Genomic DNA, 23,558 nt, shown 5'->3' with positions numbered 1-23,558 from the left:
ATGAATCAGCATAGAGAGACAACCTTACTGAGTAACCTTACCCATGGATCCACGTCTTACTGGTAGATGCGACCTCGATCGCGATTTTCGTGATGGCTTCGACAATTCGACCGTTGTTCGTTATTGTGTCTTGATATCGTCGATGGTCTTCGGCATCATAGAGTCGGGAAACATTCCGAGATGCAATGGAATCTCGGATAGCGTTCATCGCCGAATACTTGGGAGGGTATGGACTGCTTGGCCTGCCATCAGGATACTCCTCGCGTATATAGATGTCTGCTTGACTTCGTCCGGAATCCTCTTCACCATCATCAACAGCCTCAACATCTCATCAGCATCTAGTACTACGTGTGCATTCAACGCCATCAACTTATCGCCTCCATACCTTCCAAGTCGCTACTCTTTGAACGTCATCTCTCCAAAGAGCATAACACTCCCATATAGGCACTCGCCAATAGTCCTTTGATTCAACCTGCACTTCACCGCCTCCGCCACCGCAAATACTAGTACTCAAAGACCGCAGTCATGGGCAGCACCGTTGAGAACAAGACCGAGTTTGACTTCATCGTCGTGGGCGGTTCGTCAGCCACCTCCCTAGTCACTCTCCCTAGCGCCACATCTAACTCATTCAACAATAGGCGGCACTGCCGGCTGCGTCGTCGCCGGCCGCCTCGCAGAGAACCCCAACGTCAAGATTCTGGTGATCGAAGCCGGCGTCAGCAACCCGGGCGACATCGACGCCATCACTACACCGGCGCGGGCCTTCGAGCTGCGCGACAGCAAGCACGATTGGGCCTACAAGACGACCATGATCGACCGGCCTGAGGTATGTCGTTTCGTTACTTCATTAACAGTTACACAAAAACCAACCCTTCTTTGATAGTACACCCGCGTGGAGAAGCCCAACACCCGCGGCAAGGTGCTCGGCGGCAGCAGCTGCCTGAACTACTACACCTGGATCCCGGGCAGCGCAGCGACGTACGACGACTGGGCCGAGTTCGGCGGGGATGAGTGGACGTGGGCGAAGTGCCGCGACTACCTCTACAAGCCGGCCACCTACCACGACGACCATCACCTCTACCGGCCCGAGCTGGCCTACATGGGCGCGGGCGGGCCCATCCCCATTTCGCACTCGGACCTCGTCCCCGAGGCCGAGGGCTTCCGCGCCGCGCTGACCAGCGCCTGGACGAGCAAGGGCGAACCACTGACCGACGACGTGCACGGCGGCACGATGCGCGGCCTGTGGAAGGCGGTCAACAGCATCCACAACGGCAAGCGCTCCTCGTCGTGGCTGTACCTCGTCGGCAAGCCCAACGTGGTGGTCATGGCGCAGACCCACTCCAAGCGGCTGCTGATCGAGCACGGTAGCAACAAGGTCGTCGGCGTCGAGGTGATCGGGCCCGACGGCAAGGAGTACACGTTCCGCGCCACCCGCGAGGTGATCGTGTCGAGCGGCGTGTTCGAGTCGCCCAAGCTGCTGTTACTGTCCGGCATCGGCCCCGCCGCCACGCTCTCCCACTTCGGCATCAACCCCGTGGTCGACTCGCCCCACGTCGGGCAGAACCTGCTGGACCACCCGATCCTGGCGCACGTCTTCCGCCTCAAGGACGGCTACGGCTTGGACCGCCACCTGCTGCGCGCGGGGCTCGAACACGACGCGGCCGTGTCGGCCTACCGCTGGAAGAACAAGGGACCGCTGACCAGCGGCTTGCTGGAGCTGGTCGGCCTGCCGCGCATCGACGAACGCTTGAACAAAATCCCGGAGTATGTCGAAGCGAAAAAGGCCAACGGCGGGGTCGACCCGTTCGGGCCCGCGGGCCAGCCGCATTTTGAGATCGACTTTGTGCCGCTGTTCGCCGACGCCTTCCAGTGGCACATCCCCACGCCGCCGGAGGGCGATTACCTGACCGTCATTGTCGACCTGCTGCGGCCGCTGTCCAGGTCGGGCACGGTCACGCTCAACTCGACCGATCCGCTGCAGCAGCCCAAGGTGAACATCAACTTCTTTGAGGACTACCTGGACGTTGTTGCGCTGCGGGAGGGCATCCGCTGGGTCGATGACATCCTCCAGACGGGCGAAGGGATGAGGGATATTGTCCGGGAGGACTACCCCTGGCCGATGCCGCGGCATTCGGACGAGGCGATGGATAAGATGATTCTTGAGCGGTCGCAGACTGGGTTTCGTAGGTCTTTGCCCTCCCCCTCCTCCTTCCCCTTCTTGGATCGATAAATCCTGGAAAAGCCGACTGACAAATCCTGGTCCCGTTGGACAGACCCCTGCGGAAGCGCACGCATGGGCAAGGACATCCACCAGGGCGTCGTCGACAGCAAGCTGCGCGTGTACGGAGTCGAGAACCTGCGGGTCATTGACGCCTCGGTGATTCCGGTCATCCCGGACTGCCGCATCCAGATGTCGGTTTACATGGTCGGTGAGAAGGTAAGAAACATAACCAAACAATGATCACCTTTGCTGGATTAGTGCCGTCGGTCTGTGTGTGACATGTTGTGCTAATCAAAACGGGAATCTGCAGGGTGCCGACATGATCAAGGCTGCGCACCCTGATCTGTATGCGGCTTGAAGGGATCGTATGCCTTTCGACGGTGGAGGGTTGGCTGGGGAGTAACCAATGTGGATTGGGGAATGACGGTGGTGGGGGTGTGGTGGTAGCCACTCATTTTGTTGTCGTTGTGTGACTCATGTGGTAGTACGATAGATTGTCAACCAGCTACACGTGTTATTTCGTTGTTACCTTTTTCTCATGGGGTTCGATGTTGTTCCAGGTAGGTAGTTCCAGGAGCCCTAGACTGCAGCTCGTAGACTACTAGTAGTAGTAAGTGGTCGCTCTTATCAGTAAGTGGTCGCTCCAAGCCATCATTCGCCAAGTATCACACGGAGCAAGACATGGGCCAGGCCGAGTTAAATCTAAACCAAGTCGGTTCCCGGAGCAAATATGTACTACTGTAAACCAGCAGGTTGACAATAGTTCAAACATGAATACGGAGTACTAATATTACCTAGGGTACCTGGTGTAAACTTAACCCTACCCCTTCCTATAGCGGGTACCGTACTATTGCCCCTTTAAGGCTAGCGCCTTGAGGCGAGATAAAACTTCAAAGCAGTAACGTTATCCGATATCGTATCAAATAGTCAAATAGCCCCTAGAGCATTCCCATACCACGAGTACTCTAAGCAGTCGAAATCAACGAGGTAAAAATATCCACTGGGTTAACATCGAGCCTCAACCGCTCCCATACCTTAAAATGAACTTATTCGTGAACCCATTCCGGGCGCAGACCCGAACAGGAACCGAGTGGTTCTCAGTCGGCGTCGCTTCGTCGTTTCCGGATGTCAGTCTCGACGCCGAAAGTGAGCCCCGGCTTTGCGGCAAGCGCGGCGCGGATACCAAACCGGGATGCAAGATCTTCCACGTCCCCAAGACGGACACCTCTCAACGAACCGAGGTCGACATTCCACCAGCGGAGGAAACAGCACAGGACTTGACGGACCAGGTCCTCGTGTTTCAATATCGCAGCACGTTCCATGCCATCGACCACGTACGTGCTTAGTCCTTTGTGAATAGGTACCTACGGAAATAACAATTTCTTTCTGACGATGTGTTAGCAATGCCCTCATTCCTCCTATCCCCTTTCACAGGGCATCCCATTCGATATCGAGGACTTTGGGATTGTGCTTAGCGCAGGGCTTACGTGTCCGAAGCACGGCTGGTCCTTTGACTTGTTCTCGGGCAGGTCGGACCGCGGGAATTACAAGCTCAAGATATGGGAGGTGCAGCTGCGTGACATTGATGGCTCGGAGACGGGCGAGAAGGAGGTGTGGGTGAGGAGAAAGCCAAGGATTGGCTGAAAGATTGATTTTGGAGAGGGGGGATGGGTGTCTTAAGGTACCAGGTACCTAGCAGGTATTATCCGTGCTTTGCCGGCTGTCACTGGTCATTAACGGTGTTGAACTACCAAGACCTTTGTGGTCTTTGTGCCGACTATGGCTTCAAGCCCTCCCACATATAACCTAGTTCACTGGCTTAGGTGGGCACATCACCTAATTCCGGCCCTCCCTGGACCTACTAGTACTCCTACCCAACCACGCCGTTCTGCGCTCGGACACTACTAGTACTGACGGATATCTGGCGTGGCGATGAAAAGGCAGATGGAGAGCACATCAAGAAAAGGGGCCTCAAGCTTATGGCAAGTGATCATGCTCCCCTCAAGAATGCCATATAAGTAGTAACCACGGGGCAGAATCTGAACTTGAAGCATGGTCCAGCGGAGAAGAATCACACGTGAATGACCGAAGTCTTTATTTTGCAAGGCCTGCTTACTCGAAGAGCGGACCAAGCGCTCTATCCTCCTCTAGATTCTAACCCAATCAGACCGTGTCCAGACGGCCACCGACTCCTTCGCTCCTTCCCGCCCCCACCCCTCGGCAACACGAACCTCGCAAGACCGGCTTGCCCCCAATTGCGCCCTATCCATCCGTGTCCCTCGACAGTGCTCACTTTACTTCCTGGGGCAGTGGTGCTCGATGTTGGCGGTGGACTCGGTGATCTTCCCGCACTTGCCAAAACCGCCCTTGGTCGCAGCCGTGTCGCAGGTTATGGTCTTGGGGCTCTTTCGGAGGTCGCCGCAGTTCTTGCAACTGGCCCTGTTGTAACTGATACGGCGGCACATGGTGGAGATCTGTGGGTGTGTGTGTTGGGAACGTGGACGGTTGGATTTGCTAGAGAGTGGTGTTAGTACTACTAGTAGTGGTAGTGAATGGAGGGGGCTAGGAAGCAGGGGTCCGACGATCTGGTTGAAGGCGTGGAGGGCTTACAGTTGTTGTTCGAGGTTTTATTAGCGAGGGAAGTTGGCAAGGCCGGCTTGTCTTGAAGCAAAGTCAAGTGAAGTGGAAGATGGTGTTGTGATGATGAGAAGAGAAAGAACGAGGAGGAATGTCGGGAGCTTCGTACTTATAGACATCGGATCCCCAACTGCCTTCTAGCCATAACCCTCGACAGGTCTCTTAGAATACCTCATGATCCAACCGCCTGGGCCTCGGAGCCGACGTTGGCAGGCATCACGACGGTCACAGATCTCGTACCTGACACAGAAACGCCGGGCGTGTTACTAATTTGGGCGGTATTCACAGTTGTCCGAGCCTCTGAGACAGGTTGGCGCACTATGACGACCTCTATCGGTTACAGACATGATGTTGTGTTGTATACCTTACATGGGGCAAGTCGACAATGGCTGGGACCCAGGGGCTCGTGAGCCTGGAACAGCAGCAGACCCATAGACCCAGTTTGGGAGCCATGGATGCGAGCATTGAATGGAGATGATACTATCAAATCCTTCTTCTACACGCTGCGAGGTTGCCACTCTCAGTTGTCTCAGCTAGGTCGCCGCCACTCGCCAGCACCTTCCCGTGACCCACAACCCCCCGACGATGTCGCCGCCAAAGTCTCCACTAGTAGAGCGAGAGAGTGCCGTTTCACCCTAGTAGATTCCACTAAACAGCACTAGTCTAGGGAGTTACTTCGATAGAGTAGTATAAACTGACGGATATAGGACTGCTGGTCTATACTTAGAGTGCTTACGTATTGGGATATCTGGGGTCTATAGGATGGAATGGGAATATTCCTTGTGAACGTTGCCTAGTATGGCACTCTAGCAATCCGCCAAAGTCAACTGCAATAAGGAGCTAGCATAAAACAGCAGGGTGATCTGATCATGTGATGCCTGTGGCTAATATTGCGGCAAAGTTGCAGTGCCCGCTATCTTACTGTAAGATTAATGAGCCGTGGGATGTAATGGCGGCGAGCGTGGGGCCTATTGAGGCCCAAGGGAGAAAGCCGGATTATCTGAATCACGAGGAGGATTTTGCTCCGAGAGCGAGCATCAGGTAGCAGTTAGTATTCATCCCTGCTTGCCTGTTCGCATTTGCATCGCTCTCATAACAACGGCTTACAGATAGGTTGCTGACAAAGCTCGGCCACGCCGCCACACAGCGACCTTCGGACTCTCCGGCGGCTTACGACCTCGGACTTGGGATGGACTCGGACCTTGACTTTGCGAGGCGGCGTGACTCCTTGGTTCCAACAGCGGCGAATCTGGGCGGGCTGTTGTTGTTCCCTGGCTCACGCCGTCGGTTGTGAGACAGGAGGCACCAGGCTATGGAGCGCCGGTCGGACCGTCTTGTCACCAGCGTCTGTGGTACGTTCCAGCTGTCCCGTTTCACTTCACATTGCCCCCCTGACTCTGTCTTTACCAACTGGCTTTGTAGGGACAATGCCACGGGTTATGTTAACAACTATTCCTACCAATACCGCATACAACAACACTCTGTCCGACCGGCGCAGGGGCTGACAACTCTGCAAGCTTAATTAGACGGAACAACAACCACTCGACCAACCCCCCTTACTGCAGCGTCAGACTGGCCTGCCCACTGCTCCCCGGCCCACCAGTCGCGGTATACCCCTCCGTGGCCAGGATGACATAGTCATGGTTCCCCAGGCGCATGCCCAGCTTATTCCACTGGTCGAAGTGCTTCTGCGTGGTGACGGAGCCGCCGACGCGCTTCTCCTTGCGCACGCTCCAGTACTGCTGGAAGGTGCGGGTGCCCTCGATGGACGGCTTGTTGACGCGCGTGCTGGTGAAGACCTCGTAGTCGCCCTCGCCGTCGACGGTGAAGTTGCCCTTGGACGTCCACGGCTCGTTGGGCGCCAGGTCGGCGTGCGACTCGATGATGTAGTACTCGATCAGCGGGTTGCGCGTCCAGCCGTAGATGGCCAGGTAGCCCGGGCCCGTGGCGTTGTACGTGCCTGTGTATCGGATGGTTCTGTGTGGGTACAGCGGTAAGTATATGTCGCTGGGTGGTAGGTGAGGTAGGTGATAGACCGGGCAAACGCACCTGGAACCTCCGTAGCTCCAGCCCTTGCCGCACACGAAGCCGCCCTTGCTGTTCCAGCTGACTGTGTAGGAGCCCCCTCCGCCGTTCTGGCAGCGGACGTTGCTGCCGCCCTCGGACCAGTTCTGGAAGTAGTAGCCTTGCCGGGCTTCCAGCTCGTTTTCTGCCTGTGTCCGAGTCTTGGGCCCCGCGGGCGCGCTGGGCGCAGCTAGTGCGCTGGAAGCCACAAGGCTGGTTACGAGGAGCGAGAGCTTGACCATGATGTAGGGATGAAAGAGCTGAGGCTGGTAAGCACGGTCTAAGAGCCAAGAACTGGGAAAGCTGTGTGGTTCCGGATAGCATCCCTTTATATCTTCCCATATGGGACGCCCGCACAGATTACCATGCTCCTGACGATCCATCCGTAGGAAGTGCCAAGATCTCATCAAGACTTATTACAGGACTCTCCTCAAAGACCTTGATATGTTTGATGCAACATGGCTATGCCTTGTTCATGTGGAGTTGTCTCTAACGGCATGGCTCTTGTGGGGTGTAGATCGCCGTGCCGGCCCAAAGCATTTAGCCTGAAGCTGGAGGATGTCTAAAACGAATTCCCTGTGGCCGGAGCCGTTATTGTTGGACACTCCGCGTGGAAGTTAATGAAATCTCCGTATTTGCGGGGTCCTCCCGTCCATTGCCGGCATGCCTTATTCCGGGGAACGTTGCAGCGTGGACACTTGGGCAGATATTCATGGAATGAGCATGCCCTATGAGTGCCAGCTTCTTTCTAGAAAAGTCAAGCCGGAATAATGGGATATCTACGTTGGATGATCCCCGAGCAGGATATTATCCGGCCAGTCCCTCTGCCAGTAGCTGGTGGCTCTAGTATACTGTTCCAAGCGCACCAACCACAACCTCGAATCGACGCCGCCTTCATAACCTCGGTTCGTTCTATCGCAGAGCTGGGAGCAAGCACCATGCTGCGGCCGAGAAAGTGACGCTTCTTCTCGCAGAACTCCTTGTTGGCCATCGTATGTAGTAGCCTGTTCGCCAACATTCCCGAGCTAGAGCTTTGGCCTACAGTGCTGAGCAGGGAGAGTGAGACATCCGTCGCTTCTTCCGGAGAACTCTGACCGGGGGAAACAGAAGATTTCTCGCGAGAAAAAGATTAACAAAAGTTAAGTTGAACAGGGGAAACGGACAAAATGATGGAGACTCGGATACCGGGAGTCGAACCCGGGGCTGTTGAGAGAGCAGACACTTCTGAGAAGTGAGAGTCAACGATGTTACCGCTACACCATACCCGATTTGAGGTCGTGGTTGGTTTCCGACAGGGGTTGGAAGGCGTTTCGGAATCTCGATATTTCTGGGCAGAAATTTTCGTTGTGGGCTGTGGTGGCTTGGGCGAGTGCGTGGGTAACACCCTAACCCTGCGTGCCTGCTGCTCTTGACGTCCTGGGAGACCCCACGTCTATCTCAACCGAAACTTAATTCCCCCTCATCAGCGCTGATGAACGCCAGCGCGGTAAGAAAAACGCTGAGGTGCTGATGCAGGATGAACCGCCTGAGATCATCGCCATTCCCAGTTAGCAAGCTTTCGCTTCATGCCCCTGGCTTCAGCCCTACCACCAACTCACTTCTGCGATATCCACCTAGAGGTCTCCTTCCCTACACCATCCACAGCACAACAACACAGTGTCGCAAATCCACTTTCAGGCTTCACCGCCCCAGCCCCGCCAGCGCGAGCACCGACCCTGCAGAGAACAACAACAAGCCAGCCCACACACAGCCAGTCCACACAACAATGGAAGTAACCTGCCAATGCAAGACCATATCCTTCACCACCCCGACCGCAGAGCCCCTAGCAGTCTACGTGTGCCACTGCACCGAGTGCCGCGCGCAATCGGCGTCGGCCTTCGGCACGAGCGCCATCTTCCCCGCCGAACCGGGCCTGTTCCCGCTGCCGCCCGAGCTTGCGTCGCGGCTGCAGGTGTGGACCCGTCCGACCGACAGCGGCGGCACCATGGACTGCTACTTCTGCCGCGTCTGTGGCGTGCGGGTCATGCACCGCATCCGTGGGGCGGATGGTACGGAGAGGGAGACAGTGAGCATCAAGGGCGGGCTGGTGAAGGGGTTGAGCTGGAAGGGGGCCGCGCATATCTTTACGAGGAGTGCGGTTGTCGATGTGCCGGAGGGGGTGGAGAGGTGGGAGGGTGCGCCGGATGTTATGCCGGGGAGGAAATCAACTTCAAGCCCCGAGCGTGAGGGGGATGGAGGGGATGAAGGGGGGAAGTGAGAACTGTGTTTGGTGGCTAAGCGTGAGCTGGTTCTTCAAACGACATGGCTCTGGACTTTGAAGGTCGGGGCAGGAAGCTCTGGTGATCTCGAGCTTCGCTGCGGAAGGATAGCGCTGGGAGCCGTAGAGCTCAGAGGTGCCTGAAGCAGGGCATTGTTTCAATCCCATGACGTCTAGGCATCTCCAGGCCAAATCGTGGACACCAAGCCATGGCGGACCGTGGTTTGGAGATCACGCCAACACGCTCGGAGTTAAGCCTTGCAACCGATGTCTTTTCGAGATCGAGCAAGGTACGGATCCTACCGTCTACGTACCCCCGGCCGCTAGAGCTGAGTCAGATAAGGTTTCTGACATGCAGCAGCAGGTTTCCGAGGCAGCGTACCTAATTTAGATTTTTAATCAAGCCTTCCACAAGGGCCGTGGACCGGAACACTCGGTGAAACGACCGGCAACATTGCCCTATGCAGCTCATGCATCTTTTCGACAATCCCGATACCGTCGAGTTTACACGGGTTACACATACCAAGGTGTCCAGAAACTGAGAAACTGGTACCTTCCGCACCGTGTTGAACGGATGGAACGGAGGATCGGGTGCATAGGATCTCCGCAACGGCGGCCCACCCCGGAGATAACCAATGGAACACGTTAAGGGTCCAGCCCTTCCGGGTGCTGATCCCTGTTGCTTACCGACCTTAGTTAATTCTGACATTGATAAGCTCGACGGTCCCGGCCTCTACATATGCGTGAAGCAGACCCGACTATCTCTGCTCAGCATCTCTCCTCCCGAGGTCTCTTACCGCAAACCTTCAACATCGACATTATGGGCTCGACCGTCGAATCGGCGCCGCCCACCGGCCTCAAGCACGACATTCTCCTGGTAGTCGTTCCGTTCCCGGCAGACGAGAAATGGATGGCCAAGCTCAGGGAACAGCATCCGGGGCTCGAGGTGCGATGGGTCCAGCAGCCGCCCGCGCTTGAGATCGACCCCCCCCTCCCTAAGGAGACCTACGATGGGGTCACCCTGTTGTGCACCCTCGCGTCCCACCCATATGAAATGCTGCAGAAGGTCCGCTTTGTCCAGCTGCTGTCTGCGGGGGCCGACAGGTGGGTGGGCTCCGAGCTGTACAAGAAGCCAGATGTCACCTTCTGCACGACGAATGGCGCACATGCGTGAGTTGCGAGTTACCCGCGCGCGCTAGATGGGAACAGCTGATGTCTGACACGTCACACAATCGACAGCCCCCAGATCGCGGAATGGGTCATCGGCACGTGGTTGATGATGAACCACCATTTCATCGACTACGCCGAGGAGCAGAAGAAGGCCAAGGCCACCCGTTTGATGCATCTCAACGTCTACGACTCGCCCGGCCTGCGCATGGGCGTCCTCGGCTACGGGTCGATCGGGCGGCAATGCGCGCGGCTGGCCCAGGCGCTGGGCATGGAGGTGTACGCCTACACGCGCACCGAGAAGGCAACGCCTGAGTCGCGCAAGGACGACAGCTACTGCGTCCCCGGGACGGGCGACCCGGACGGCCTGATCCCCGCGAAATGGTTCCACGGCGCTTCCAGGGAGGCAGTCAACGAGTTCCTCGCCCAGGACCTCGACATCGTGGTGCTGAGCCTGCCGCTCACCGAGTCGACCAAGAAGATCCTCGGGCGCGAGCAGTTCGACATCCTGTCCAAGAAGAAGACTTTTGTCTCGAACATCGCCCGCGGCGAGCACATCGACACGGACGCGCTGCTGGACGCGCTGCGCGAGGGCAAGATCAGGGGCGCCGCGCTGGACGTGACCGACCCGGAGCCGCTGCCCGACAACCACCCGCTCTTCACCGCGCCCAACATCTTCATCACGTTCCACATGGCCTGGCAGTCGCCGCAGCTATTCCCGCGCGTTCAGGATATCGCCGAGAAGAACCTGATGAGCCTGAGCAAGGGCGAGCCGCTGATGAATGCCGTAAACCGCGAGCACCATTACTAAAGTCTTTTTCTTGGCTATCAGTCTCTGCCACTACTGGGCCACAGCCAGCCGTCTCCTGAGGTCTTCCCTAGCGTCCGCGATCGCCCGGTCCAGATCAATCCCCCAACACACCGCCTGCCGTTCCTCGATGTCTTTCCGCATGGATTCGAAATGCTCCTTGCCCGTGTTCGGCAGCCGCCACTCGTACAGGTCGGCCGCGCGCCGGCTGCTCTGGACTAGCCATTGGTCCCGCTCGCGGCGGCTGGCGTCAAACGCGGCGAACACGGCCTGGATTTGATGGTGGGCCTGGTTGTTGTTGCTGGGGCTGGAGCTGGAGCTGTCATGGTCGTGCTCGTCCATAGTGCTAGTGCTAGTACTAGTACTAGTGATTTCCTCGAGCAAGGACAAGAGAACTGCCACGTCCTCCATGCAGAATCCAGCGCCGGATCCGTGGTGCGGCGTGCTGGCGTGGGCGGCGTCTCCGATGACCAGGATGCGGCCCGAGTAGAAGCTGGGCAGGGGTTGGGCGGCGAGGTCGAAGAGGCCCCACTGGTGCAGAGCGTCAGGAGTAGTAGTGGGAATAAGTAATAGCCAGGATATAGATTTGAATATTGACGCACCTTGTCCATCTTGTCCTTCGTGAGCCGCAGTAACCTCTGGACAGTGTTGCTGAAGCTACCCTGCTCAAAGTCGCGCAGCGCATCGTCTCTCGTGGCGGGGAGGGTAAAGCTCCTCGCGTCCTGGCTCGGCCAGGACTCGTTCGGGTCCGTCACAAAGGCTACCAGGTTCAGGAGCTGGTCTGGGCCGGCGCGGCCGACGGGGAAGGTGAGCACATGTCTGCCGTGGCCCATCTGAGGGGAGTCAGTCAACTGTCTCTTAAACAGGGTCGAAGGAAACACTTTGGCTCTGTGTTGTATATCCTCCTTCCGAACGAAGGCAGACGGGAAAGGACTTACCCATAAACTCGAGCACCCCGCCCTCGCCGGCCCAAGCTCCTCCATAGCCCGATCCATCGGAATCATACACCGATACGCATACTTACCACTATACCCGCACTTCGCCCCCTCCTTATCCTTCCCCCCAACCAGCACCTCCCTGACCTTGGACTTGACCCCGTCACAACCAATTACCGCGTCCGCTTCAGCGGTGGTGCCGTCCTCGAAATGCAGCACCACCTTCTTCTCCCCAACGCCCGGATCCTCAATCCGCTCCAACCGCTTCCCAAACTGCACCGTCCCCTCCCCAACCATTCCCATCAACTCTTCCAACCACCGCGCACGATGCACCGCGCCATGACCCTCGGGATAGGGGCAGGGGATTCTGAAAGCGGGCGACAGGTCGCGCGCTTCAAGGGGGGAGGTGCCGTCGAGGAAATCGATCCACACCTTCTCTTCCTCCTTCTCCTCCTCCTCCTCTTTTTCTGCCTCTTTCCCCTGTTCCCGGTCCCCCTCAGACAACCACCCTCCCATACCCCCAGAGGGAGGGGAGGACTGCCAGCGCATATCCCGCGGCGTGCACACCTCCAAGAACCGCTCATACACCCCGCGATGGGCGATGCGCAGCGCCCGGGCCGCGTTGGGCCCCAGCCCGAGCCCGGCGCCCAGCTCGGTCGGGTGGCGGGATTGCTCGTACACGGTGTGAGGGATGTCGCGGGCGGAGAGGGCTAGGGAGAGGGTTGTGCCGGTTATGCCTGCGCCTATTATTGCAAGGTGCATTCTTTTCTGGTTGGCGGTGGAGGTGGAGGAATACATTGTCTCTTTCTCGGGTATGTTTTGTGTGTGTGCGATACCGGATTCGGGTCCCGGGAGGTAGATAGTAGGAGTAGGAGTCGGTTTGGAAGAGATCAGAGTGAGCGCAGTATTGTCATGAGGCCCTTCAGAAGTTCAGATGGCTTCGGCTTTGGCAGGCTAATAAAAGTGCTACAAGGCCTTGAAGTCGTATGGGTTCCTTGCTGTTGCACCGGGTGCTGATATCCAGGGCGGTCGACAACTGCCGATGTGAGGGGTTGGGGACGAGTGAGGGTAACAGGAGGCCGGAACACATTCCACCTATCCAGCCAGCTTCCAGCTTGTCAGATGTGAATGGACGCGCCCCCCCCCCCCGTGCAATGCCAGTTCTCGAATGCACTGAATTATTAGTACTTGCCAGAATCTTCTTTGGCAAACCTACCCCTTCAGCGCCTTAGACATGATGAGCCAAATGGATGAGAGTCTGCAATCAGCTTCCCGGACCTACACAGGACCAAGCACATTAAGAGGTGGGATCGAACCAACAAGTAAATACTTGTGTTCATAATGCGTCGATCGAGTTGCTCCTCCGTCTGCAACGTCTGAACCAGCCCTGGACAGACATTCCAACCTCACCACCGTCCCATGGGCAGAACCTCAATCTGCCCAAAACCATCGCGCCTGATCCTTCTCCCTCCAGCCCCCACCTCCACAAACCACACATGTTCCATTAGCCAGTGACGCAGCCGCATCTGTATGGACTCACGATTCAAGAGTTGTCTGGCAAGTAAATATCTGGAGTGTCAATGCACTCAACTTTCCGCATACTTACACAGACAAACGCCAGACCTAAGCTCGGACGCTGCTTCCCTAACTTCAACAACTATGAACCGACGAGCAGGGAAGTGTGCTTGTCAACCAGAGGCTCGCCATATATCTACCAACTCTCACGCCATGTAATCGTCAGAGGCCGACTCGCTGCGAGACTGGCCCGTTTGGTCGACGTTCCACTTTGTGTCCGTCGACCTGGTTCTCGCATACCCACCGGCGCTCTGCAGACGGCTAAAATATAGTTGTTGAGGTCGAGCTGGGGGAACTTGCTTCCGTTTACTCCTGGCGTTGTCTGCTCGCCCCGCGCCCGACCTTGCCCCGCCGTGGCCCTTAAATAAAGGCTGCCCACAATTCCCGCTCGGTTTCCTTTCCGCTTCCCTCGCGCAACCACAAAACTCCCATCGCGAACGCTTCTCCCTTGGCGCGCGTCCGTTGTTTCGTTGTGGGAGCTCAGCAGAGGAGAATCGAAGTCGCAGACTAGAAAATAACTGCTCGGCGGCTCGTCGTCCCTCGTCGAACAGAGCCGTTGTCTAGGCCGTTGTCTAGGCCGATATCCAGGATGTCCATCTAGGACCACCGAGCCTCTCGTCGTCGCGCGTAGCTGAGGTTAGAAGCGCCCCCGCTCAGAGCAACAGACTATCGTAGGACGGGCCCGAAAGATAGATCTCATGTTCTCCACGACTGCGTACAGTCTGCTATCCTACCTCGGCGCGGCGGGAGCCTCGTCTTGGGGTTGTACTGGTCTCCCCTCGCCGCGAGGATTCCCAAGCACCCCCTCGACGCCAAATCGGCTTTCCTCCCCGACGTCGTCGTTGACCTGACCGCTGCCTACACCACCTGTGCTTCTTCTTTTCGCTTCCCACTTCCGGTGTCGTGTGGTCTCCCTGCCTTCGAGGCTGCCAACGGCGGACGGAAGGGTTAGTGTGATAGATGCGGCATTGAGGTTGGCTAGTAAAGTACTTGCATTGTACAATACCTCCTCCACAGCAGAACCCCCACATATTCTTCCGTCGCGCCTGGCTTCGTTCCCCGCCGCACCTCCGCCATCCCTCTGGTCGCTCCGGCTGATGTGGTAGTATCCGCTTGCGGATGTCGGTCCCCGGCTTCTTACATCTCAAGGGAAGTGACGAAAAGTCTTCGACGAAGTCGACAAGGTCCTGGTATGTATAGATCATCAATTGCTCTTTGACGTCCACATTGGACTCCCGAACCTTGTCGACGCGTGTGCCGCCCGGCCCGACTCTCTAGAGCCTACCGCGCCTCCACAAACACGTCTCACTTTCTTCGCTCTGCACTTTCCGGGCACAGCATGACCAATCACGAGCGCTTTGTGAAGCCGGAAGACGTCATCCAGTCCTCGTATGCCGTCCACTACTCTGTCGTGGGTAAGCACGCTCGGCGCTTCCCTTCTTTTCGCTTCCCTCATTTTCAAAAGGAAAACAGGACGGCGTAGCAGTTCTACGCCATCGGAGGACTTTCCCCAATATTTTCACTTTAACGCCGTTCCGGCGGATGAGGTGGATGTAACTATCAGCGGAACTCCCGCCGCTCAACAGCGGAGAGACTCGCCGCCGTCATCCTCTTCGGGGCTCCGGCCTGCCGTCTCGGTGTCTCCCCTCCGTGGGCTGTTTTTGTGGCTGTGCCACGAGGGCGATATGGCCGACAATGGAATTCGGGAGACTATAGCTAATATCGGGCAGAGGGACGGGGAAGATGGCTTTTGCGCTTCTGGCGTGTAGGTGGATTCGGGATGGAAGATTATCGTTTGTCGCAAGGAGCGAGAAAATTGGTTTGTTTGAGAAAACGTGGTGTCGGTCGTAGAGCGCGGTTGTCTTTCTGCAGCATATATGCGCCAACGAGCGCGTCTCCCAAGGTCGCGGGTGTGAACTATTTAGTACACAGAGCAGTTTATTCATCTACTGTTATTGTTCGTGTTGATCATTAGCGTCCAAAAGGGTAATAAATAGCTTTGAAGACTGACATGCCCGCCCAGGGGAACAAGTCACTCCTGGGGTAGTATGCCTCCGAGTAAACAGGGACGTGCTTTGCCACGTCTTACGTAGATAATAATACTGCCCATATAATAACTCACGCCTACATGGCATTTCTAATCACAGTCACGACCCCCAACTCGTAGGCTCTACAGATCACAAGAGGCAGGCCGGCGGCTTGATCGAGCCACGGCAAGCCAGGCGCAAATAGACGAGACAGTCATTGTCCTCTCCGACCCTTCTACATACTCGCATTCTGACTCAATCGATGATGGCTCCTCGGTTGGCGATAGGAAAGGGAGGGTGGTGTTGGGAGCGAGGCTGACTAAAAGTTTTTTTTTCGCGGGTTTTGAGAGCCTGCCAGTGCCGGCGCACTACCCTCGACGAGAAGTCGATCCCCGGCGTTCATCAGGGCCTCCTCTCTGAGCGTCTTATACTGCATGAACTCGCACAAGTTCGCAATCACGACAACCCTGAAGTTGTCTTCGTCCCACACTTTTGCGTTGACACTCTCCACCTTCCTTTCCATAGGTACTGATGCGATCCATCTAGCATGTGGATCTAATGGAGTGGGCACAGGTCCTGTACTTAGATTCTTCTGGCTCGGTCAACCAACAATGCTTCCATCATCATCAATTCATACAATCCATCACATTCTTGGTTGACCTATGTTCCCTGCGCTTCCGTATCACATACCCTCGTGCCTCGACGGGTGGACATGGACGCTCCGGAGGTTCTTCCTGGCCATTTCGGTGTCTCCAAAGATTCGGTATTCTCTGAGACACTGCCGGCTTCGAGCGCCCTCTTGGTCCCGGTGACGAGTCTATAACGCAAAGTGGATGAATGTTAGAATGCTGGCTGCGAAGCCCACAGCGGCCATTGGGTCCATTGTTGTGCTCGGACGTAATCGAGATGGAGCTAATAAAGGGATCAATCACTGGACCGAGCATTGAATGCCAAATTTGCGAAGAGGAACAGCGAACATGACGCAACTTCATACTGGGCGGTGCGGAGTCGGGCTGTCGGTGAAATTTGCGCCCAATCCCACGAGGTCATCTACCATCTGCCACGCTCACCTCTCATACAGAGTGGCCTGGTTCCTATCTTCCACCTTCCACTTCCGGGCCCGTCACGTTGAGAAGTGAACGAAGGACATGTTAACTCGGAGGCTTTACATACAGTACACTTAGAGAGGACGGTTCATCGCCCGTTCACATATTGAATCATTTTACTCGTCCAGCACTCCTCCGCTTCCTCGACCCTCTCCGTCAATGCCAATCTTGCTCGGACCCGGCAGCGAAACACCCTCCTTCAAAGGGAAGACGACAATTGCATACTTTTCCCGCTCCTAAATCCGAAGCAAGGACTGGTCCATATAGTACTTGATGTTGGCATTTTCCTCGGGCCTCTCCATCTCCTCACCGCTGACATAGCATATCGTGACTGGCCTTTCTGCGTGCTCTCTGATAAGCGTCGCCTTGAGCGTTTCGGGCACCGCGTCCATCCCGCCGAGTTGTTGCAAATCCTCGGCCGATATGGGGCCGTCAGGTGTGACGATGACGGGGATAGTGATACGGGCCTTGTGTTCCTTAATAAACGTGCCGTCAGCCATGGGCTTTTCTGGCTACCTGTCATCGTACCTATTACCGCTCGCCGTGCCATTTTGTCTTCCTCCTCCACCCAACGGAGTTTCTCTTCTCTCATTTGACGTTGACGTGCACGTGCAAGCCGTTGTACCGCATTGTCGTCGTCCTCCTCGGCCTGGCGAGCGTTTTGTGCAATCGCGCGTTGGAGTGCCGTCATCTTTGTGAGCTAGAATAGTATGATTGCGGCTGAGGGAGCCTGGCTGAGTTTCGATGTCGGTTTTCACAGTTCGAGTTTGGAGCGAAGCGGCGGGCGGGGGTTGCTCTTCCTTTAATACTAGGTACTAACCTTGGGTACCTACTACGTCAGGAGGGAGGTGCCAAGGCGGGGATATGAAGCAATGATAAACTAAATGTGTGACTCGAATGGCACGAGCAACACTGCAAGGTTCTCCATTCGTGATAGATAGTTGGGCTATATAACCTAAGATCCATGATCTAATAAACTAGACCCCAAATAGAAGGTTGATCACTGATCTAGACTTATATTTCCGCCCTCCATAGGTAGAAAGCTCAAAGCCGACACCTTTTTGTCTTTTAATGTTGTTCAAAGAGTGCGGCTGCTTGCTTGTCTACGATTGGATGGAAAACGACAAAAGGCACGGGGAAGAGCACAGAAATCACAAAAGCAAGTCGGGATGATAGGGAAAAAGGAACATAAACAAAAAGGCAAGGAGTTCAGGCGAAAAGGGCGGCTTATGTTTGTTTGCTAGTTTTGACGCCCCTTTTCTCTTTCGTTTCTCATTTCTTTCCATACCTTTCAGCTAAGCCAAGGCTTGACAACGACCCTCGGCCACGGACTTTACCGGGTATGCCCGGGTCTGACCTACCGGCAAGGATACTTGCCGTGGAAGCATTTACCATAGGTCCTTGAGAAGGGAGTAGGCGGTGGCAACGTATAGGAGGTCAGCACACCTCCGAAAGTACGCTCTATGGCCGGGCCGCTCCGCGGACCTGGCCCCGAACGTTAATGATGAACAAACAAAGAAAACCTCTTCTTGTCCTCGTAGCTACTAGTTCTGCGGCCTTCTATCCATACCCGGGGTTTTATAGGACGAAATCCCTTGACAATCTAGCTATAATAGACCAAACGCATGAGACATCACGACTGACCTAGGTGAGGATGACGCTTACCTACACGGAGGGCGGATCCGCAGGAGGTTGGTGAGTTCCAGATTTCGGTCTTAGTCGGTCTTCGTCGGATTTCCGCGATGCATTAGAACACCCTTGTGTAAAGATCAAAGGTGCACGGATCCTTGGACGGTGACTCAGCGGTCGATGCACAGGATTTCGCGTCAGTAGCGCGTCGCGTCCCCGGCTTCGTCTCCTTGGCAGCCCAATCATCCAACGCGACGCGCGCCGGAGGATTGCAGCGGCGGAGGATCAATCCCAAGGAGGTCGGTAAAACGGGGTGGATCGGTTGCCGGGGCCTCCGACCTCCGACTGAATAATTACTACTAGGTACCTACTATGGCTACGAGCGGACTTAGCGGAGTGAAGATCGGTACTTATGTCCCCCTTGTTGGAGAGCATCAAGTTGACGCCAGGCCGGCCGTCCAGTTGGGAGAAGGTCAAGGGTCAAGGACTGCCACGAAAGCGCTTGGCGAGGAAAGGGGTGAGTTACTAGGGTGGGATGGTTTGGTATATAAAGCCTGGTCCTTCCAGGAAAGAGTCGTCCTCGATTCAAACATCATCATCCTCTTGTTCCCACGACGAACTTCTCCCGCATCCACCTGTGCATTCTGTTCAGTACAACCCACATACTACTAGTACTCGAACCCATCTCCCACAATCTCACACACCGTCCTCCAAAATGACCATCGCACACACGGGCATCAAGGTCGCCGCGGCACAGCACGCCGCCGTCGTAGCGTGGTACGAAGCCGCGCTGGCGTCCATCGGCTACAAGAACGCCATGTCCTTCGCCGAGGGCCAGGTCGTCGGCTTCGCCGATTCCGCGGGCCACATCGACTGGTGGATCACGGCGGCGACGGCCCAGGACGGCGCAACTGCCATTCTCCCGACGCATACTGCATTTGCTGCGAACGGTTCGTACCTACTCTATTTTCCCCAAGTCCAATCTTTGAAGGCCTTGCCTTTCCTGGGGGTTTGCTGATGAAAATGGTGGTGGTGGTGTATTAGACCGGGCGAGCGTGGACCGATTCCATGCCGATGCCGTAGCGGCAGGCGGCACATGCAACGGCAAGCCGGGCATCAGGCCGTTTTCGGGGCCGACTTACTATGCGGCGTTTGTGCTGGATCCGGCGGGGAATAACATCGAGGTTGTGTGCACTGCTGAGGCTTAAGGCTAGCGTAGTTGGTGTTTCCCTGGTTAGAGACGGGTTGGATGGCTGTCCGTGGCCTTAGTTTTGCATTGTTTAATAAAGGCTGAGCTCCGCCAAGTGTCTACTAGTAGTTAGGACACCTTTGTAAAGCATATTCAATGACCAGATAGTCAGGGCTCACGGCCTAGGTACTCTCGGGCTTCCTCTTACAGCCGAAGCTCACGACAAACAAAGTCAAATCATCTGAGTCTATGTAATGCAAAGCCAGGTGATCCAAGACCCGTGTTAGGCAGACTAAATCAACCTCTATACAGCATAACATTGCGTTGTGTAAGGTAACCATACCATACCCCGATCAACAGGCACCTCACCGCATCTCTCTCCCCCGTCTTTCTCCCTCTCACAGATTCCTCTAGGGTCTACACTCCCCACCCCCTCACCAACGCCACCTCACCCGCCAACCCGACCACAATACTCCCCGCAACAAACCAATACCCATACCGAAACCACCACCACGTACTCTTCGGATCCTCTAAGTCCACATCCCGAATCATAGCGCCCAACGCAGCCGTAGCACCGACGGGCGCCACCGCATAATACCACCAAGACATCCCCATCCCCACCCCTGTCTCCATCCCCACCTTCCCTGTTCTTGTCGTCGATAGGCCGCAAACCACCAAACAGCCACCCAAGCACGCCAGCAGGAGGTACAGCACCCGCTTGGTGTGCGGGCCGCGCGGCCCGCCGCACAGCACGACCAGACTGCCCACGCCGAGCGCAACGTCGTGATCGTAGTCCTCGGCCGCGTAGATGGTGTCGTAGATGGCGGACCAGAGGGTGCAGGCCGCGTGAAGGGCCAGGAAGGGGGTTCGCATGGTGAGCGGGCCGAGAGTTAGGAGGGCCGGGATGAGGGTAGCGGTTGTTATTGTTGTTGTTGTTGTACTACTAGCAGTGGTGTGATGGTGATGGGAGTAGTAGTAAGGTTCGCAGCCGACGGCCACGGCGCCCATGACGACGCCCCAGGCGAGGCAGAACCCCAGGACGAGCTGGGGGAGGTTGGTGTGGCGCTTGGCGAAGGGGTAGTACGTCGTAGCGAGGATGTTGGGCGCAGCGTAGCGGAAGGCGAGGGCCGGGTCGGGGAAGCCCCAGGCCAGCGTGGCCGCGGCGCCGAGGGCGTTGGCAACCCCGAAGGCGAGCGCGGCGGGGCGGGACACGGCGCCGCGCGGGATCGGCCGCCGGGCCGTGCGCGCGACCAGGGCGTCGATCGGCGCGTCGACGAGGTCGTCCCACACGTGCGCGGCGTTGGAAAAGAAGAAGGAGGCTACCAGGAGGACGAAGCAGGTGTAGCCAGGGGAGTGAGAGGGGTGGTGGTGGACTTCACCAAGGACGGCGGCCAAGAGAACGCCGAACAGAGTGGGCAGGTAGATGAGCATCAGCGCGGCCGGCAAGGTGAGGCGGGCGAGCTGGACGTACGGAACCCATGACGGCGGTAGATGCGAGACCCAGCCGGTGGCACGGTCGCTGCTGTACTGTGTCGAAACCGAAGGAGCTGCGGTGGTGGCCCGCTCCGATTTGGATGCGGAGACGTGGCGAGGGCGGGTGGTAGTCGCACTACCTCTGACCATTGCGAGCGTTGGGTAGAAGAGAAGGAGACAAACGGAGTTGACTAAGCCTGGCGAGACTTGTTTACCACTTGGGGCTTGATTACCAAGAAACCATACATGGATGATGGAATAAGATACTAGTATATATAGTGTCTATCCAACGCTAGATTGGATATGCGGCCATATCCCAACCAGATCCGCAGTTGGGGGCGCTTACGCTGGCAGTTTCTGTCCGCCGGGTACCAGTGTCTGGAAGACCCGCTTCGGATCATACTTCCTCTGCACGGTTCTAAGACGGGCGACGTTGTCGTGCCCGTACGAGGCAATGACGGGCTGCGTGTGGAAGGCATCGTTCATGAAGATGTACTTGAGCCAGACGTGCTCCCGCTTAGCCAGCTCGTCTACGCGGTCGTGTAGGGCTGGCAGCAGACGTAGCGCGGTGGCATCGTCTTCGGGAAACCACCAACCGTAGTTGAGCCCGAACCAGGTCTGCGTGCGGGGCTCGAGACCCAGCGCGTTGCCGCCCTTGGCTTGCCCCTGGTGGATGACGTTGGGGTGGATCGGCTGCAGGGTGAGGATCATGGTGGCCGCCGTGAGGGCAGCCAACTTGGTCACCTCGGGCGCCGTCTGGAAGATGTGGGCGAGCCCCTTGAACATGGACGGGCTGGGCTCAAAGCTATTGGTGTACCACATCTTCCGCTGGACGTTGGGAAGAGGGAACATGCCCATGATCTCGTGTAGGGTGTAGAACCCTGTCATGTCAGCCGCCGGCGTCAGCTTGTAGAAGGGAGCATAGGCCGCAGGGCGCTCTACCGGCTGCAGGTAGACGAGGGTGAGCAGCACCGATGCATTGTTCACGGCGACATTGAGTACCAGATTGGCGTGCAGATCCTTGTCGGGAGTGTGTTGGTATTCGTTGAAAGCCAACAGCACATCGGAAAGCTGGTCCGGGGTGAACACCAACATGCCGCCCCAGCAATTCTTGATCGGGTAAGTCGTGGATCGGTACGACGTGACAATGCCTTTCATATGCAGTCAGCAGGCGCGGAAAGTTACACGGGGGAGGGGGGAAGGGGTGGTGGACAAATGGTGGCAACCCACCAAAGTTGTTCGAGCCGCCCTTCAGTGCCCAAAACAGGTCGGGATGAGACGCTGCGTTAGCCTCGACTAGGCTGCCGTCGGCTAATACCACCTCGAAGCTGGCGACGTTGTCACAGACCAAGCCGTACAGGTCCGACAGGTAGGACAAGCCTCCGCCGAGCGTCAACCCGCCAACACCCACGGGCATGACGCGGCCTCCGACCATGGTGACGTTGTGCGAGTCAAGGAGCGTGTAGACGGCGTCCCATCTCGCGCCAGCGCCGAGGGTGACGAGCGACGTTGCCGAGTCGTAGGTAACCTGGTCCAACTTGTCCAGGGCGATCAGCACGCCGGCTGAGTCGATGGATGCGTCGTGGGGGCTGGGCGAGTGTCCGCCGGACCGAATGGCGAACGGGACCTTGGCAGCGGCGAGCGCAGTAACGAGCTGCTGCACGTGAGCGGCCGACGCAGGCTGTGCGATGCAGGCCGCCGGCAGCCAACACGACTGCGACCAGTTCTCCTCGGTCAAGCTCGAGTATGGCGCATCCGTCGGCAGCGTGATGATGGACCCGAGCTTGGCCTTGAGCTGGTGGCAGGCGGTAGCAGCTCGCGCAACGGGCTCAAGCTCCGGCGTGGGACTTGTGCTAAAGATGTTGGTGATGTGCGAGCCAATGCTGGGCAAGACAGTCGCCGCCAGCACGCCAATGGCCGCTATGGCAGCAGCCGCCGAGATAAGCGGGACGCTCCGAGCCGGACGAATGGCCTTGGGATCGGCAGTCATCGCTGCGGGGTGCGCGTGTGACTGTGCTACAGTCGAGAATGGGCGAGCTGTGTGGGAAAGAGAGAGAGCAAGAAAACAAAATGTCAGAGGTGTTCTAAGGTAAGGCAGGTACATACGAGGAGGTAGCACACCACAGGCCGGACAATTCCAACCCCGCGTCGAGAATGGCGGGCTGCCTTATACCTCGAGTCCGAACTCGCGACCGAGAGCCTGGGAATCAGTCGAACGACACCTCGGCGACATGTGTGGGAGAGTAAGCAATATTATCATGCAAAGGCGGGAGCATTGGTTCGGCGCGGATAAGCGCGCATGCGGCGCGTTGTCCATTTGCGTTTGACCGAGTCTCCTTTGGGCCTGTCAAACTGCGTCACGGTTATCACATGGGATACTGTGTGTATGCACTGTACTTTATACTGTTCGGCCCAGAAGTGCCGTCAATCCACCGGTCGTGATGTTGTACAACCGATGGAAGAATAGACG

The 23,558-nt window shown here is 56.9% G+C and overlaps 10 protein-coding genes and 1 non-coding gene across 11 annotated transcripts; 5 read left to right on the top strand and 6 right to left on the bottom strand.

Moving 5' to 3' along the window:
• The first annotated feature begins 41 nt into the window (after window positions 1-41).
• On the top strand, window positions 42-2,695 carry B0T15DRAFT_538796 (uncharacterized protein). The gene is made up of 5 exons (XM_062869701.1): window positions 42-577; window positions 639-826; window positions 884-2,183; window positions 2,274-2,437; window positions 2,532-2,695. The coding sequence occupies exons 1-5, from the start codon at window positions 526-528 to the stop codon at window positions 2,577-2,579; spliced, it is 1,752 nt and encodes a 583-aa protein (XP_062718784.1). The 5' UTR covers window positions 42-525; the 3' UTR covers window positions 2,580-2,695.
• A 452-nt stretch (window positions 2,696-3,147) lies between these two features.
• On the top strand, window positions 3,148-4,057 carry B0T15DRAFT_261128 (uncharacterized protein). Its single transcript, XM_062863329.1, has 2 exons — window positions 3,148-3,555; window positions 3,623-4,057. The coding sequence occupies exons 1-2, from the start codon at window positions 3,262-3,264 to the stop codon at window positions 3,863-3,865; spliced, it is 537 nt and encodes a 178-aa protein (XP_062718783.1). The 5' UTR covers window positions 3,148-3,261; the 3' UTR covers window positions 3,866-4,057.
• Window positions 4,058-6,414: 2,357 nt separating this feature from the next.
• B0T15DRAFT_401288 (concanavalin A-like lectin/glucanase domain-containing protein) lies at window positions 6,415-7,164 on the bottom strand (the record flags this gene model as incomplete). The annotated part of the gene is made up of 2 exons (XM_062865100.1): window positions 6,415-6,835; window positions 6,908-7,164. 2 exons carry the CDS (start codon window positions 7,162-7,164, stop codon window positions 6,415-6,417), a joined length of 678 nt encoding a protein of 225 aa, XP_062718782.1.
• A 934-nt stretch (window positions 7,165-8,098) lies between these two features.
• Window positions 8,099-8,190, bottom strand: B0T15DRAFT_t172. Its single transcript has one exon. It is a non-coding gene; the product is annotated as a tRNA-Glu (tRNA).
• A 497-nt stretch (window positions 8,191-8,687) lies between these two features.
• B0T15DRAFT_486528 (Mss4-like protein) lies at window positions 8,688-9,875 on the top strand (the record flags this gene model as incomplete). The annotated part of the gene is made up of 2 exons (XM_062866369.1): window positions 8,688-9,144; window positions 9,808-9,875. The coding sequence occupies 2 exons, from the start codon at window positions 8,688-8,690 to the stop codon at window positions 9,873-9,875; spliced, it is 525 nt and encodes a 174-aa protein (XP_062718781.1).
• A 124-nt stretch (window positions 9,876-9,999) lies between these two features.
• Window positions 10,000-11,157, top strand: B0T15DRAFT_486527 (uncharacterized protein; the record flags this gene model as incomplete). Its single annotated transcript, XM_062866368.1, has 2 exons — window positions 10,000-10,349; window positions 10,419-11,157. 2 exons carry the CDS (start codon window positions 10,000-10,002, stop codon window positions 11,155-11,157), a joined length of 1,089 nt encoding a protein of 362 aa, XP_062718780.1.
• A 30-nt stretch (window positions 11,158-11,187) lies between these two features.
• On the bottom strand, window positions 11,188-12,851 carry B0T15DRAFT_486526 (uncharacterized protein; the record flags this gene model as incomplete). Its single annotated transcript, XM_062866367.1, has 4 exons — window positions 11,188-11,685; window positions 11,757-11,987; window positions 12,093-12,569; window positions 12,657-12,851. The coding sequence occupies 4 exons, from the start codon at window positions 12,849-12,851 to the stop codon at window positions 11,188-11,190; spliced, it is 1,401 nt and encodes a 466-aa protein (XP_062718779.1).
• Window positions 12,852-16,720: 3,869 nt separating this feature from the next.
• Window positions 16,721-17,542, bottom strand: B0T15DRAFT_261022 (uncharacterized protein). The gene is made up of 2 exons (XM_062863328.1): window positions 17,333-17,542; window positions 16,721-17,273 (listed from the first exon to the last, which is right to left on the bottom strand). Exons 1-2 carry the CDS (start codon window positions 17,486-17,488, stop codon window positions 17,034-17,036), a joined length of 396 nt encoding a protein of 131 aa, XP_062718778.1. The 5' UTR covers window positions 17,489-17,542; the 3' UTR covers window positions 16,721-17,033.
• Window positions 17,543-19,141: 1,599 nt separating this feature from the next.
• On the top strand, window positions 19,142-19,634 carry B0T15DRAFT_513215 (Glyoxalase/Bleomycin resistance protein/Dihydroxybiphenyl dioxygenase; the record flags this gene model as incomplete). The annotated part of the gene is made up of 2 exons (XM_062868028.1): window positions 19,142-19,376; window positions 19,471-19,634. The coding sequence occupies 2 exons, from the start codon at window positions 19,142-19,144 to the stop codon at window positions 19,632-19,634; spliced, it is 399 nt and encodes a 132-aa protein (XP_062718777.1).
• Window positions 19,635-19,799: 165 nt separating this feature from the next.
• Window positions 19,800-21,500, bottom strand: B0T15DRAFT_260857 (UbiA prenyltransferase family-domain-containing protein). The gene has a single exon (XM_062863327.1). The coding sequence runs from the start codon at window positions 21,236-21,238 to the stop codon at window positions 20,033-20,035; it is 1,206 nt and encodes a 401-aa protein (XP_062718776.1). The 5' UTR covers window positions 21,239-21,500; the 3' UTR covers window positions 19,800-20,032.
• B0T15DRAFT_495563 (uncharacterized protein) lies at window positions 21,431-23,078 on the bottom strand (the record flags this gene model as incomplete). The annotated part of the gene is made up of 2 exons (XM_062867111.1): window positions 21,431-22,239; window positions 22,319-23,078. The coding sequence occupies 2 exons, from the start codon at window positions 23,076-23,078 to the stop codon at window positions 21,431-21,433; spliced, it is 1,569 nt and encodes a 522-aa protein (XP_062718775.1).
• Between the last annotated feature and the right edge of the window lie 480 nt (window positions 23,079-23,558).

The sequence above is a fragment of the Chaetomium strumarium genome (assembly GCF_033439665.1).
Source record: "Chaetomium strumarium strain CBS 333.67 chromosome Unknown B0T15scaffold_6, whole genome shotgun sequence".
In the NCBI taxonomy this organism is placed as follows: domain Eukaryota; kingdom Fungi; phylum Ascomycota; class Sordariomycetes; order Sordariales; family Chaetomiaceae; genus Chaetomium; species Chaetomium strumarium.
The sequence above is the reverse complement of the archived record's forward strand: the minus strand, read 5'-3'. Positions and strand labels throughout refer to the sequence as shown.